We start from the raw sequence: 17,095 nt of genomic DNA, 5'->3' as shown, positions 1-17,095 counted from the left end.
CTCTCCTTTTTGGTTCACTGTATTGGCTATCTCATTAATTGGACTTACAGAATTCATGAGATCTAAAACACTATGATGTTGTGGAGTTGCATATGCGCAAATACTGATCTAAACTTCCACATAGAAACTATTCCTGAATGATGCAGGTGGAATCTGACCTGTATAACAGATATAAGAGCAATGTAAACATGTAGGTAATCATCTAAGTACATTTAAATTTGTTGCAATAGAGTTCAATTTACAATGCAGCAACAAACACAAGAGCATGGCTTAACACAACTCAACCAAATACAGAGCTACGAATAAAATTTATTTCACAAGCCAAGATTGTGAGAGGGTAGAAATAAGGATAAGATTAAACGAAGTTGGAAAAAGAGATAACATTCTCTAACTCACCACCCAAGACGTCTTGTGATGGCCGTTCAACACTTTAAAACAGTTTCCGGTTTCAAATTCGACAATCTTCACAGTGTGATCACCACTACAAGAAGCAGAACTGCGGTTAATTCAGTGGCAAAATACAAATAACAAAAACAAATGCCGCATGAGACTCAATGTGTAGAAGCAAGATTTTTTCCATCAGAACTAAAAGCCGCTGCAATAGTTGAATTTGGAGGAAGTCCAAGAGAGCAGTATTTTGCAGATAAATGTTGCAATGGCTCTCCCTCAACCTTTCATGAAAAAAAAATAGGGTTCAAGACAAGATCTTTCTTGCTTTTCAATAAAGAGAGAAACAAAGAAAAAAAAACACATGAAGAAATAAAGGGTACCATGAAACTAGAATGTGTCATGTCTCTTTTATGTTGGCTCCGTATGAGGAATGAGAATACCATCTACTTTTACCCCAATGTTTCCTCGGCAAAAAATTGGATTTTGGAGACATTTCCCTCTGTACTAGCATGCTCAAAACACTTCTCCCTCTACACAATAAGAAAATGAGCAAGTGGAAACTCGAGATCCAGCGTCCCACATATGAATGATGATGTTTCAATTGCTGAAGCTAACCGAAATCACTCAAATACGTTGGTCTAACAAGAGAATTTCAGATTCCCATTATAAGAAGATAAAGAAAAAGATTGTAAACCTGTGGCGGTGGAAATTCATGACGGATTTACGGGGCGGGATCAAATAGCAAGGAGAAGGTTGATCATGCGACGAGCAGGTAGGTTGTGTCAGCAAGAGTGATCTGATGGAACTAGTTAGACATGTACAAAGTGAATGCAATGTTTGGTTCAAGGCCAACTCAACCCCAAGTGATATAATACCACAGCAGCCCCATGATACACAAGCCTTATGCTTACAAAGTATTTTCATGGTTAATGGTTATTGGACTGTGGAGTCACATTATAATGGGTATGGCGGGATGAAACTGGAAAGTATCAACTCATGGGGTTGAGAAAAAATGAGAGACGATTGTCTCCATTACGTTCTGAACTGGAGGTTTTCATTTGGGCAATGGAGAATATGACACAACATACTACATGCCAACACTTCAGTACAAATTGCGAAGATACAATGATCAAGGATCCAAAAGCTTGGCCAAGTTATTCGACATAGTTAGCAGAGCTTGCAGCTATTCAAGGATGTTTTCAAGACCTCAAGATCATCCATGTTCCAAGGACTCACAACAAGACATCAGACACACGCTCGCCAAGACCACTCCTGTTTTTCATAGGAATTTTATTTTCGTTGGTTGTTCTATTCCGGTATAGATTCTCAGACCACCTCTAGCTTGAGTGATAGGATAACCTATTGATGTAAAAAAACCCCCAAAGTATGTTAATTATACTGGCCCTAAATCTGCAAATCCCAAAAATATTTGAGTCCAGTTCAGAATCTGCCCTATATTTTAAAGCATCACGAATATGCTTTTTTGAGGATTTTTGGATTTCTCTAAATAATATACTGTAATGCTGTGCAGCAAGAGGAGGTGTCGGGGACTACTTCCAGAACCGAAAAAGGTGAGTAACAACGAATTTACCATGACCCGCGTTACTACAATACAATGACATTACGACGCCATTACAACGTATGTCAGTTACGATGAATTTATTAGGATACATATTTCTACATTACAACGACGTTATGAGCCTTGTATTTGAATACCGAAAAGTAGAACCCCTAAACCCCAAGTGCCTTAACATTATCCCATAAACCCAATTTTCTTAAAACCCTTAAACCACAAGTCCCTTATCCATGTTAACATAATTTCTTAATTCTGAATTCTTAAATGTCGAAACTTGTATCACAATCAAACAAACACACTTGAAATTCATTTATAAATGAAAACAATTCTTTTGACAATCATTAAGTTTGAAATTTATTTATATATGAAAACAAATTGTTTGAACATATTACATCATTCGAGCTATTCCATTAAATCTCGTACTAGTGTAGAACTTTTTCTATGGTAGTTTATTTTTGAAGCATGTTCCGCCTGTATGATTGAGTCTTGCTTGGTAGTTACTATATTCATTGTAAACCGAAAATTAGGGATCTAGAGTATTCAATTGTTGATTGAATTGAATGAAATTAATTGGCGATATATATAGAGTTATACATATAGGGATTATGTGGAGATTGCTGGGGCCACAGACGCCTGAGCTAGTGACGCAAGTGTATAAAGACTGTGGGATGCAGAGACGTTTGCATATCGACGTAGAGTATGATTATGGGGGTACAGTGACAGACTTATGTAGTATGGACGCATAGTATGTAAATCCGAATGAAGAGAATGTGAGGTGTATGGACTAGCTACATGCTTTCATCGCTTTTTTGTTTCGTGTGATGCTTTAGGCATTTTTATTTATATTAGAGTTAAACTTCAATAGTGAAATTTATATTTGGTTAGTGGTTTGCGTGTCTAGCATCTTACCTCACTCAGTGACTTTAGGTTATTCACCCCTCTTTCTTCTCCTTTTTAGTTGAGATTGGCGAGCAAGAGTGATTTATTTCAGATTGGTGCTTCTGAGCGTTTTTACTTCTTCTTTTTTTCAGACTTTTGGTTTTATGTTTATCGACATTTCTGGATGTTATTTTATTTATGAGATTTATGAAGTTGGAGTTGATTTTTGAGAATTAATAAATGGAGATTTTCAGTGATTATTGTTTATTTATTTTATTTTTTAAATGCGGGTGGTAGAAAAAATATTACAAAAAATTGTTTTAAAAAATAATAATAATATATAAACATTTTTCAAATATATTACTAATAATGAGAATCCATGAATTACTATAAACAGTAAAAATGAACTCTAATAATATTTTAAGCATCCATGAACCAAATAAAAACATAATCTCAAAGTTGTAAAAATAGATTTCATCGACCAATAATCCCATCTAGAGAAAATGTACAAAATTCCTTAGGAAACTATGAGCGATGGTTATAATGGGCTTGGATGGTGAGCAAAAACTATTGATCAAGAAGCTTTGGTGTAATCAATAAATTTCTCGTTGATTTCTTCAATAAATTTCTATCAATGATTTCTTCAAAACCAAGTGGTTTGGTAACTATGTGGTAATAAAACAGTTTGGGGCAGTAAAAGTTCGTCGGTTCAAAATTTGAATCCTACCGGGAACAAAATCTATATTATCAAACAGAATTACACATTTGAAAATGTTCTTACTTCATTAATTAAACTCTTTTTTTTTTGCTTGTCTTTTTCAATTGCATTTATGAAATATCCTAAAACGAATAAAACTGCCTAATTTATTACTTGTCTTTTCAGTTACATTAATGAAATATGTTTAAATGAAATATCCTTGAATAAATTTAGACATAATATTATTTAATCAACCAAAAAAAACTCATGAGTTATCCTTACGTGCATAATTTTAATAATGAAGATTTTTAAAAACGTGCATCATTAAAATGTTACCTAAAACATGCAGCACTAATATATAACATGCATCAATAAAACTAGAATTTGACTCACACAATTGTACGGATATTATTTTCAGTTGATTAAATTTAAAAATAATTATTTATTCAAAAAATATTTAAAAATGACTATGTTTTAAAAAATTATATGGTATTATTTGCTCATAACTCATTTGTCATTTGATAAATTGTTAGAAAGAAAATTTTAGCATAATATAACTCAGTTGTCATTTGCTAAATTTATGGTTTTTATTTATATTTTCTATTATTTAATTATAATATTTTCATTTTATATTTGAAAGATAAATGAATTTTCTTTCAAACAATATTTTTGTAAATGTATTTTTTTAAAAATAATCAATTAAAATTGTTATTATCATTGAATATCATTATTTTTGACATAATTTGAGTTTTCGATTACATCAAAACTTATCATATTTTAGGATAATTTTAATTTAAAATGTAATTTTCATATTTTCCAAAAAAATTCTAAAAATATTTTTTAAATATGCTGTTATAATTGTTAAAAAAATATTGAGTTGCATTTCAAATAAAAAAGTAAAGATATTAAAATATTCTAATTAAAATATGTAAAATTTAATATATTTTTAAGGAAATGGTAAAAATAAAAAACATTACACATAAAATAATCATGATTTTTGTTAACTGGGCAGATCATTATTTATATGATATCGCACACGAAAGAAAATTTTCTGTTTTTAAAATTATCTAATTAACTCTATACTGATTTTTTTTTATTTTTTTATATGATATCACACATTCGTAAAAAATAGATAGTTTAAGATGCAAAAAAAAATTATTTACTTAATGAATATAATATGAACGAATATTACAAATACATAATTTAATAAAATAAATAATTAAAAACTGAAAATTCATATCCGCGCTGGCGCGCGGATCAGGGTCTAATTTTCATTTACTCGACCAGACAACATGAGATCATATTTTAGATTTTTTTTTTTTTGAAAACTTGGGACCGGACAATTTTTTTTGTAATCTATTATATTAAAACAACAACATGACCGGTTGATAAGAAGTTATGTCGAATTTATTTTATATCTGTATTTAAACAATTATCTAAATATATCATGTAACCATTTTCCATAACCACCTTCTAAACATGTATAGCATCTAATATATATAGCATCTAAATATTTCAAAAATAACCACCTTCCATAACCAGTTGGACTCCTATTTTGAAGGGCTACATATATATGGCAACAAATCTGAATTTTAATCATATTTTTGTATTTTTTCGTTGCTCCTATTTATATTTATAATTTTAATCATATTTTTTTGTTGTTCTTTTTTTTTTTTTTGATGATTTAAAATCGAATGTTTAGTGGTAGATCTGTCATAAATGATTCAAAACAATGTTAATAACAAAAGAAAATGATGATAATCAATGGAAAATGACATTTACGACTGAAAATTAGGTCTGAAAGTCGCAGGGAATGAGGGTAGAAGACGAGGACAAATTCATAATTTACACTTCATTAGAGAAACAATGATATATAGCAAAAAACACAGATTGGGCGTCAAACCCACATTTCGGAAATTAAGAATAACTTAGAACACCACCAGACCAAAGAAGATTTACAATTATTATCCCATTGTTTAATAAATATACATATATATATAGATAAAATGATAGAAAATTAATCCCTAATTAATTGATTCAGTGCTAGACCCAGGTTTACCGCACGCGTAACCGATTTCGAACATTGGCTAAAACCAATCATTTTTATAAAAGTAAGCTACAAAAAGATAAACCACTTTGAATTCATGTCATGTCATGTTGTATTGTTATTCTTATTTAAATAATTATATAATATGGTGTAACGAGTTTGTGTTCGGAGAATGATACCTACCCTTTGAAAATTAATATTTATAATATTTACTTTTATAATGTATCAGGTAATGATTTATGTTTTTATGATTGTGATTTTTACGGGTTATTAAAACAAATATATACTACAACAACATAACTTACATCTCAGTCCAAAAAATTAGGATTTATTCAACCATAGATTAATTTATTAAATATTTTACATAGACATTAAGTTTATCAATTAAAAAAACACATGATGTTAAAATATAGTTTAATATGGTTTAAGTTGACTTTTAATAGAAATAAATATCATATAAACTCATTTAGATTAACAGTTTTTAAATAGGTTATTTGATTAAAAAATATTTATTAAATGTGATTTTACTTAAATTTAGTGAAAACCACATTGACCCATTTACATATATATATTAAAAAAAATTCAAATATTTTCAAAAGTTTTGTTCGTTTTTTGGTGCGGGTTGAATTTGATATTTGTTTTTGGATATAACACTTTAAGAACCGTTGGAGTATATATATGTCAGATCTAATAGAGTATGAGACTTTGATTTTCGGATCGATTCGTAGTCGGGTTTTCTTGGTACGAATATTATTGACTAATTATGTTAGGTAACTACTAAGAAAATATAATATGTTGTAAACTTTAGAAACAAAGATTAAAAATAATTTCTGAAATGTATATGTTATGTAACTTGATATATTTAATATAGTTACCAAAAAATATATTAAATTAAATTAATACTAAACACAAATATGATTACAAAAAATAACACAAATATAAAAATTAAAATTTTCAAAACAAAAAAATTAAAACAAAAAATATACATGCCTTTGAAAGAACGGGTCAGAATCTGGTATCCCTTTAAAAGATTAGATGGACTTCAGACCAAATACCTTCAGTTAATAAAATAATTTTTCTAGTATAGATCATATCCATGAATATAGTTACTCGAACCATATCCCTAGGCATCATTTGCAAATTGATTTTGATACATGTTTTCTATACAATCAATTTGATTAAATAAATGTGACATGGAATGCAAGATTGATGACGTTAATTTTGGCTTAACGTGACAAGGACTATTACATTTAATGTTTATTTATATTTTTGGTAAACATTTTAGAATACGGTAGTAAATTATAAATTATCGTTAATGTAAATCTATTCAATATGATATTAAATAATATAATACAAAATAAAATAATATTTTACAAATTTTGAAATATTATTTTTTTTTTTTTTATAAATATACAATTTTATTACTAAAAATATTTCAATTTTCTTACAATTTGTTTTTAAAATCTAGATAACACTGAAGTGAAATTTTCATATGATACATTGAAGATTTTTTTTTAAAAAAATTAACCACAGTGTCTGACGACCGATGTCAACTGACTATTCTAGTGGGTCCAAGAGTGCAATGTTAAATTATCTGATGGCCAACTGAGATCGAACTGCGGATTCACCGTATTGGGGTTATCCCTCAGATGTCACTAGTCCAATGTCGTCGGTTAATTGAAGATTTATTTTATAGTTTGTTTTTGGACTTAAATTTATTTATGGGTTAATTAAGAGGAGGTGTTTTTAGGAGGAGGGTTTTTGCATTGTTGCTTTTCTGAGTTGTTGCATTTTGCATTATAGAAATCTTGTTAACTCGAACTATCACGGTCTCGCATCGAAAAACAAATGGAAAGACGATGGAAGTTTCAGGGAACAACTGAAAACGATACGATAGAAGTTTCAGCCTTTCAGGGACAATTGAAAACGAAAAAAAGAACATCCTACCATTTAGTCTTTGGTCTTTATATAATATCACTCTCGAGTCTCAACTACTCAAAAAGACAAAAAAAAAGTTATCAACTAAAGTGTTTTATAATTGAATTCGGTGGCCTCTGCTCGTTGTATAAGACTAGCATATATATATATATATATATATATATATATATATATATATATAGACTAGCATATATATATATATATATATATATATATATATATATGTGTTGGCTGTTAAGCGGGGTTTTATAATCTGATTATCCCACTAGGAAAATTCCATGAAATTTACCAAAAAGTTGTTGGATGTTCTTTAGGAAAATGCGTCATAGCAGGGGAAAAGAAAACAAAACCGACAGTCAAGTTCTATAAAAAACAAAACAAAAACTTGAACGTTGGTTTTGGTTTTAAAAAATAGAAAAACAAAAATTGTGCTCAAGTTTAACTCTTATCCACCCGATTTGAGTTCAGCTGAGAATCCGGTTGGTTTTCGGTTCAACTAAACCAGCTGCATTTTGAATTTCAGTTATAGGTTTTGGATGGTGGTTGCACAAAAAAGAAGTTTTGAATGGTGATAAAAATATAAATCAAATCAGAAAATGCAGATCAAGTAAATTATATAGAACAAATACATACCAACAAATAGATTATGCATAACAAATTGATATCTAATTGTTCAAAATAAATTACTGAATTATCGTATTTGATTGAATGTTGAAAATTTTAAGTGATGTAAGTTAAATATATAAAAATAGTAGTTTCAACTAAAAATAAATATATGTGTTATAATATGTTGGGAATAAATTAAAAATTATTAAACATTATTAATTATAAACATCAAGATATTTGTAACATATTAAAATTTTAATAATTCATTGAAAGATAATTAATTCAAAACATACATTGATTTTTAGTGTTCATTTAAATGGCTGTAGATATATATGATAACCTGAAAAATATAAAAGGTACTCAATCAAACAAAAAACAAAATGTACGAATGTATTATAATACATATGGAAGAACAAACAAAAAACTTATATGTGATATTATAAGATAATAATTAATTTCTGTAAATAAGTATTAGTTATTTTAGTTGACAAAAACGTATTAGTTATTTTATTTTTGTTAATTACTATCAATAATGAAAATAAAAGAATGATAATATGTATGTTTCTCTATGTAAATATTTTATATGATTCTTTAGTGAAGTTATATATTTTTAAGTGATACAAAATAACATGCATAATCCATCATTGTAAAACTTTATATAAAAAATATGTAAATCAAATATATAGTTTTCTATAAATATGTTTATAGAGATGATATATATCTTATTTTTATAATAAATACGTGCGTAAATTATTACATAAAACAAAAAAAATGTTCAAATCATATTTTGTAAAAACTTGTGTTCAATTTGAAAGTCAAAAGAAATAAGTTAATTGTAAACATATATAAGCAATTAATAGAAAATATATTTATACATTGATTTCTACATTAATATTTATACATTTAAGCAATTAATAGAAATAGATATTTATACATTGTAATTGACTCTCAACATGATTTCAACATCTTTTCTTTTTTTTATACATATCAATTAATATTAATATTAATCTGCATGTAGATTTTTTGTTATTTGTGATTTTGTTTTCTATTCTGCATTTAATATGTTGATTGTTGAATGACAAATAAAAGTAATTCAATCTTCACCATAAATGAATTTCATTTATTATGTATATGGCATGTAAATCCATTAAAAATGTATCTTTTGGTTTGTTATGTTGGTTAAGCCCATCTACATCACTTTTTTGTTTGACCAATCGAATAATTGGTTTGATGTAGATTTTTTGTTATTTGTGATTTTTCTATTCTGCAATTAATATGTTGATTGTTGAATGACAAATAAAAGTAATTCAATCTTCACCATAAAATGAATTTCATTTATTATGTATTTGGCACGTAGATCCATTTAAAATTCTATCCGTTTCTAAATATAAGATGTTTAGGAAAAAACATGCTTATTAAAAAAAATTATTTTTTGTCAAAAAAGTATCGCTAAAACTATAAAATAATTGTATTCAACCAATTAGAAAATAGATTATTAAATATGATTTGGTTACATAGTTTTTAAAAAAGTAAAAATTACCTAAAAAATTAAAAACATTTTATATTAGAACATCAAATTTTTTCGAAAGATCCTATGTTATTTAAGAACAGATGGAATGGATGGAATGGAGTATCTTTTGGTTTGTTATGTTGGTTAAATCCATCTAGAACACCTTTTTGTTTGAGCAATTGAATAATTGGTTTGATATTAAAAAAAAACATATATTTTAAAAGTTGGGCCCTATAAATGTCCCATCTCTATCTTCTGCTCTCCTACTTGGTATTAACGCAAGGGCGGAACTCAGACATGACATCTCGCTCCAATAAAGTAGTTCCGGGTCACCCGATCGTCGTGCGTATCTTTTTTTTTTATTCTCATGCTTCTTGTGACTTGGTGATAATGATTAGTTTCGCTACAATGGCAGCTTGGTTGTGGTCAACTTTGTTTGGATTACTTAGTTACTGTACCGTCTTTCCCAGTTCCCGACCAAAAGATCCGATGCACGAGCTTCAAGGTCCTTTCTATTTACAATGATGCTCTTAATGCTTCGTTGACTTTATTTGTTTCGAAAGTTTTCGCTGACATTTTCTGAATAATATACAGGTTCAAGGAGGTGGAAACACTGGGAATACTTTGACATGCGCTGCTCGTTTGGGTTTGGCTTCTAGGATCTTAGCTAAGGTTAGTACAATTTTGACTTTACTGTTTGACTTAGTTCTTGTTGAACCAAGTGTTATTATTTAAATAAGAGTATTGATGGCTGATCTGGAAGAAGATTAAGTATTAGTTTCTAAAGCATCTCCAACAATCATTTCCAGTTTTAAGAGGAACCACCCTTAGAACGAAAATTTAGAGGGATGTTGCAGCAATCTCCAGCCAGGGCCGGCTCATTAGGGGATAAGCGGTGCGACCGTCCCGGACCCGTCTGTGTCCTCGGTGCGACCGTCCCGGACCCGTCTCTGTCCTCGTATAATAATAATTAAGGGTTCAATTTTTTTTATAAATCTATATTTTTATATATAAAAAATTATAAATATAATAAATAAAATTGAAAAAAATCAAAATTATTTAATGTGTATATAGTTTTATTTTCTTACAAAATATTACTGATTAAATTTTAAAAATATTTTAAACATTATCTGCATATAAATTTTAGAGGGTAAAATTTTTTTTTTTGCCCTATGGCCCTTAACAGTGTTGAGCCGGCCCTGTCTCCAGCAATATTCTATCACATCATTTTGAATCTTTCTCGTTTATCTTTTATCTCTAGGAACTTCAACGCTTCTGTTGAATCGTTACGGAAATCAGCATTGTGTAATATCGTCTTCCTTGTGTAGGGAACTTTTGTTTATTGAATGAATGTTTGTGATAAAAAAAGGACGTCAGAGCATCTCTAACCCTACTATATATTTTATTCGAAAAATGGAGATATTCTAACCCCACTCTATATTTTATTTGAAAATAGAGTGGAAAATAGAGTATTAAATAAAAAATAAAGCATTACTCTATCAATAAAGTAATATTTTATTTTTTTGTTCATTATTTCAATTTGGAGTAAAATATGTAGTGATATTAGAGATACTTTTATTGCCCCAACGGTGATCCAGATTTAGAGATACTTTTATTGCCCCAATAGATTTAAAAGAAGTTATATTTTAAATCTAGTAGTCAATATTATTAATATTATATTATATTTTTATTTTTTATAAAATATTTTAATTAAAATTAATGAGAAAAATAAGTGTAAGTACTAAATATGATAAAATATATTAAACATATGCTTCTCATATACAAATTATCTGGACCAGAAGAAATCATAAATAGTGTTTTAAAAGGTGAAAATGCAATTTCAAATTTGAAATGCAATATCTAAACATAAAATTTTAAGAAATGAAGATATATGGAAAGAAAAAAAAGCCTCAAATTAAAATAGATAATGGTTTGTTTAGGCATGGGCATACGGATAACCGGTTCGGATCCGGGTCGGATTTTTCGGATTTCGGATATTTCGAAACTAGAGAAATTGGTACCGATCGGATAATTTAAAATTCTGGTTCGGATACAGTTCGGTACCTGTCGGATCCGGTTCAGATCCGATTACATCCGAACTAACCAAAAAATTAACGGATTCGGTCCGGTTCTTTGTATATACTAAACCATTTAACCCGATAGAACCGAATATAATCCAAAAGAACCAAAGATATTCTAAATATCCGAAAAACATAAACAAGATAACTAAAATTACAATACAATAAAATAACATAACCATTTTAATTTAACCAAAGCAAAGTTTAATCTCCAAAATGAAAACAAGCATAATAGATTACTAGGGTTATCTTAATTAAGGTTTAATTCATGTCTTTCGGGTACCCGTACAGATCCCGGATATTACATGTATCTGACCCGGTACCCGACCAAATTTTAAACCTTATCCAACCAGGTATTTTCCTACATCCGAATCCGATCCAAACCCGATTTTTCGGGTAATTACCGGTTCGGATCTTCGGATCCGAGAAATATGCTCATGCCTAGGTTTGTTGGAGATGTTCTTATTCAAGTTTCTCAACATAAATTATGCTAATATTAAAATTTGTTAACGGGAATACAAATTATATTAACATTTTATCACTGGATATTTAAAAATTTAAGAGACTTGAACCCAAAAAAATCAGCAATTTGTGTTCATATTTTCATAATTAAAAATTAATCTAATTTTGTATTGAAAAACTTTAAAAAAAAAGATTACCAATGCAAATGTTATCACAACTAGAACTCGAAGAGAAAACACCTTTGTTGATGTGATTTGGGGATTTGTGCTCTTTCCTTTAGAACATCTCTAGTGTAAAACTCTATTTTTTTTCTAAAATAGAATAAAATAGAATATGGATTAAAAATGTTTTAATTTTATTTTATTTCTCATTTCATAATGGAGTAATGAACAAACAAAAATAGAGGTACTCCATTTATGGAGTAGACTCATATTTTACTCCATTATGGAGTGGAAAATTCTATAGGGTTGGAGCATTTTTACTATGTACTCCATTTTACTCTATTTTGGAGTGAAAAATGGAGCGGAGAGGGAAATGTCTTTACAACATTGTTCACCAAAACAACTAAACTAAAAAAGCTATACATTAATAAAGTAGAAACTATGATATTATTAATTTATAGAGTAATTAATTTGCAAACAGATTATTTAAAAATTCTTTTATTAAAAAATATTTTATTTCATGATATCATATATTTATTAAATTTTATAGATTTATATTTCATTTATTTTAAATATATTCCTTGATAACTTATATAATTTGAATACATATGGTAGTATATATATATATATATATACTGTATATGTAAAACGACAAAATAACACCAAAATATTTCAAAAACGATGAAATTCATTTGGAAGAAAAATATATTATAAAATGTCTTTTATGTTTATATAAAACTATATATAGTCGATGACCAAAAAATCTATATAATCATTATTACATATAATTTTAATGAGATTTTATATTTAACATAATTTTTAAAAAGATATTATTGTCATATTTTACATTGGTCTAATTTGGAACTGAAATAATTTATAATTTATCATATTTTGTTGTTGAAAAAGAGCATAATTTATCGTATTTATTAGTTTATTAGGTATTAATTTATAGAGTTTATGTTATATAAACATAAAATTTCATCAAAATAAAATTGGAAATATGGTTTTAGGTTGCTGATGATTCTCAAGGGAGATGGATGCTAGAGGAACTAGAATCTAGCGGCGTCGATACTTCCTTTTGTGTGGTAACATCACTAAAGTTTGATAAGTGATACAATATACATATATACTGTATATCAGTCAACGTAGATAAAACAACAATCCTATATTTTTTTTTCCTTCTCAGACAGCTAAAGATGGAGTTTCACATTTTAATTACGTCATTGTAGATAACCAAACGTGGGTAAACAAACAGTCTTTTGTCATGTTGTATCTATGTGCTGTTATTAATTTAAAGTTTTTGTTTTTCTAATCATGCAAGTATAATATGTCCAAAGAAGCGCATTAGGTAAACTAATAATGCGTTTGATACTGTTCTTATAAGTTATAACCAAACATGTAGGAATACTCGCACGTGCGTTTTCACACCAGGATATCCTCCTTTGCTCCCAGATGACCTTACAGAATCCCTCCTTTCAGATGTGCTTGATAGGGTGAGAGTTATACATGTAACTGGGAGGTCTCGAGAAACCGAATTGCTTCTTGCGCAAAAGGTGAATAAATGCTCTCTGCTCATTCAGGCATTTATATATATAGTAATTACGGATGATTGTTTCTAAGAAGATTTGTAATTCTTATGCAGGCACATAGCAAGAATGTATCCATCTTAATCAACGCAGAGAAAAGACGGGAGGGACTAGATAAGCTCCTTGACTTAGCTGATTATGCCGTTTGCTCTACTCACTTCCCTCAGGTTAGAGAGTTCTCAGAACATTTTTCTAAAACTATGGATCAGATGGCTTAACGGATCATGTGTGGTTAGTTCAAATGGAAAAGAACACAAAGCAAAACCCAAATTTCACAAGATGAAGTTAAACTTGGGAGAAAACTAATATTAGATTATGTGGTTTCAGTTTGGAAGATTATGAGATCTCGTATTATATTGAATGTTGGTACTTGGTACCATACATTTGTTACTGTAGTTATATACAGTATAGAAAGTTTCTGAAAAGCTGAATACAGTGTATGGAATCTTTAACTTATGAGAGCTGAAAAGAACCTTGCAATGTGTCATCTACTCTTTATGACATCTGAAACTCTTGCAAGTTATTAGTTTATATAACGAGTTGGTGCATATGCTCTTGAATCAGCATATAATCCTAAAAGATGTGACTTGTTTAATGTTGAGTAAAACAGGATTGGACTGGGTCACCATCATCCCCTAGTGCGCTTCTCTCTATGCTCATTAGACTACCGAAGCTAAAGTTTGTAATCATGACTTTGGGGGAAGACGGTTGTGTGATGCTCGAGAGATGTCCCAATGGTGAGTTCTTGTCGATTTCCTTATTTGCAAAATTACACGATTACTTCTTGTGTTTGCCATTTCTAATTATTAAAATTAATTAAGACATTTCCTTTCTTTTCCAAATAACTTCAGAGGTTCCAGAATCAGAAGAAACAGACATCGATGAACTACACGAGTCTCTGAAGCAAAGCACAGACTTTACAAGTGTTTTACCGGTCTGCAATTCATCGGTAAATAACAATTTGAGATGCATATTTATCGCAAGTTTCACTTATATATTTTTATGAAAATATCTAATTTATATTTCCTTTTCAAAAAATAAAAAATCTTTATATTTCTCTTGCCATTTTCAGATGGTTACTAGACTGAAAGGAAATGTTACAGGGAGATTGTATATCGTAACAGCTGAGAAAATACCTTCATCGGAGCTTATGGACACAACAGGGGCAGGAGATGCGTTCACTGGAGGTTTGCTCTATGGTAATAATAAACTAAGTGTTATGCCAAATGCATTAAACCGAATCTAACCGATCGAGTTCTATTTTCAGTCTTGTTCTTCCTTACATTTTGGTCCGTCGTTTCACACTTTTTGTTCATCTAATATTCTCATAGGTTTGTGCACAGACATGACTTTAGAAGAAACGCTGACATTTGCATCTCGAGTAGTAAGTTTGCTTCTTCTGTGTTTCGTCTTGATGCAAATTCTTCTGAAGTTCAAGTTGGCAAACAATTGTACAAGCTCTTTGTTTTGTCATGACGCGAATTTCACAACTCTAGTGTTACGTGTTTTTGTTTGGATTGTGAAGTATGTTTGCGTTTTGTAGGCTGCTTGTTGCTGCAGAGGTTTAGGGGCTCGAACAACTCTTCCATTCCGTACTGATCCAAATGTTGCAGCTTTCTTGGGAGCATGATCATAATTTGTTTGTCCTTGACGGCTCAACACTCAAGGTCAAGGTCTTAAAATGGGTCTTTATATATTTGTATTTTATCAAATGTGAAATAAAATAGTTGATTTGAAAAATAAAAATAAATTATTGTTTCAACGATTGTATAAATCATGACATCGTCGTACTTTACGTGTGTATCATGTGAACTTGTAATAATAAATAAAGTATTTTGTATTAAACAATTATATGGGATGACTATTCATGCGGTGGCTTTACACTAATTGAAAACAATATTGAATAGGCGGTGAGGAAATAATAAATACAAGATCTGCGAGTTATACGGAAATGAAATAACAGTGACAGAGCCAATGTATTGGCAAGCGGATCAATTGACCTAGGTGCATTTATTAATTAGTATTATTTTTTTACTTGTATAGTTCTTTAAAATCTACATAATTATTGTAAATTTTAGCTAAATGACCCCTAATTTATATTAACTTCAAAACTGATCCTCCTAAAACATTTTCCTAACTCCACCATTGGGGATAAACATTATATATATATACATATATATTATTTTATGTATTATATATTTTTACGTATTATGAAATAAAAATTATACTGTATATTGAATAATTAAAAAGTCAGTAATTATTACATATATAACTAAATTGGTGCGAACATATAAATAAATTTTATTAATATTTTTTCCTATTTGATAGGATATATATAATTAAATTTAAATGATATTAACATATATAGTATATTTTTAATATGAATATCATTAAATGATATGCTTTCTACTCATATGGTTTTTTGATCATTTGTATCGTTTATAACAAAAACTTTAAACTACTGATAACAAAATTTTCATTGTGGGATATATTTTTAGTAATTTCTAATTTTTTAAAAAAATTAAGTTGTCAATGTTCGTTCAAAGCTTTTATCAAAAAAAAATATTTCAAAGTAAATTTTGAAAATTAAAATATTTATGTATTATATGGTATATAATTTAATTTAAAACTATATATACATATATATATATATATATATATATATTATATATCTTAATATTAATAATTATTAAATGAGACTTTCTACTTACATGATTTTGTAATTATTTATATTTTGTCATAACAAAAATTTTAAACCATGGATCACAAAATTTGAATGTGAGACTTTTAACAGTTTCAGTAATTTACAGTAATTTTAAAAAATTTAAAATATAACGTATACAGAAAAATCTAAATTTTTATTATATGGCTAATGTGGTTTTTAATTTATTTTAATAGTTTAAAATCAAATAAATATGATAGAAGATATTATGAAATCTTTATTATTCAGTTGAGTCAGTTCTTGTACAACAAATAGCAAGACCTAATATTACACGTTTTTAATATTAGATCTTATTATTGAAAAATCTAAATTTTTATTTTATGGCCAATGTCAGTTCTTCACATTACCAACAAATAGCGAGGAAAAATAAATCGGTGTATATTCCTTGTACAATAACAACCAAGTAATTAGACGCATAATGATGGTTTATAGCAACAAATAAA

At 28.6% G+C, this 17,095-nt stretch overlaps 1 protein-coding gene across 2 annotated transcripts; it reads left to right on the top strand.

The window, feature by feature from the left end:
• Positions 1-9,767: 9,767 nt before the first annotated feature.
• On the top strand, positions 9,768-15,778 carry LOC111213961 (ketohexokinase). Of its 2 annotated transcripts, none has more exons than XM_048763735.1 (12): positions 9,768-9,985; positions 10,059-10,148; positions 10,238-10,315; positions 13,355-13,429; positions 13,531-13,583; positions 13,747-13,897; positions 13,987-14,097; positions 14,541-14,667; positions 14,782-14,879; positions 15,003-15,129; positions 15,262-15,314; positions 15,474-15,778. In XM_048763735.1, the coding sequence occupies exons 1-12, from the start codon at positions 9,881-9,883 to the stop codon at positions 15,558-15,560; spliced, it is 1,155 nt and encodes a 384-aa protein (XP_048619692.1). In that variant the 5' UTR covers positions 9,768-9,880; the 3' UTR covers positions 15,561-15,778. The 2 variants fall into 2 exon arrangements, with proteins under 2 accessions (XP_048619692.1, XP_048619693.1); XM_048763736.1 differs by having other exon boundaries at positions 9,926-9,961.
• Positions 15,779-17,095: the final 1,317 nt, after the last annotated feature.

The sequence above is a fragment of the Brassica napus genome, chromosome C7 (assembly GCF_020379485.1).
Source record: "Brassica napus cultivar Da-Ae chromosome C7, Da-Ae, whole genome shotgun sequence".
In the NCBI taxonomy this organism is placed as follows: domain Eukaryota; kingdom Viridiplantae; phylum Streptophyta; class Magnoliopsida; order Brassicales; family Brassicaceae; genus Brassica; species Brassica napus.
The sequence above is the reverse complement of the archived record's forward strand: the minus strand, read 5'-3'. Positions and strand labels throughout refer to the sequence as shown.

Bases quoted from the DNA above. Each gene is read 5' to 3' on its own strand.
- LOC111213961 (XM_048763735.1), top strand. From the start codon at position 9,881: ATGTCCCATCTCTATCTTCTGCTCTCCTACTTGGTATTAACGCAAGGG. The intron at 13,898-13,986 runs GTGAATAAATGC...ATTCTTATGCAG, and splicing joins AATTGCTTCTTGCGCAAAAG to GCACATAGCAAGAATGTATC. The intron at 14,098-14,540 runs GTTAGAGAGTTC...TGAGTAAAACAG, and splicing joins GCTCTACTCACTTCCCTCAG to GATTGGACTGGGTCACCATC.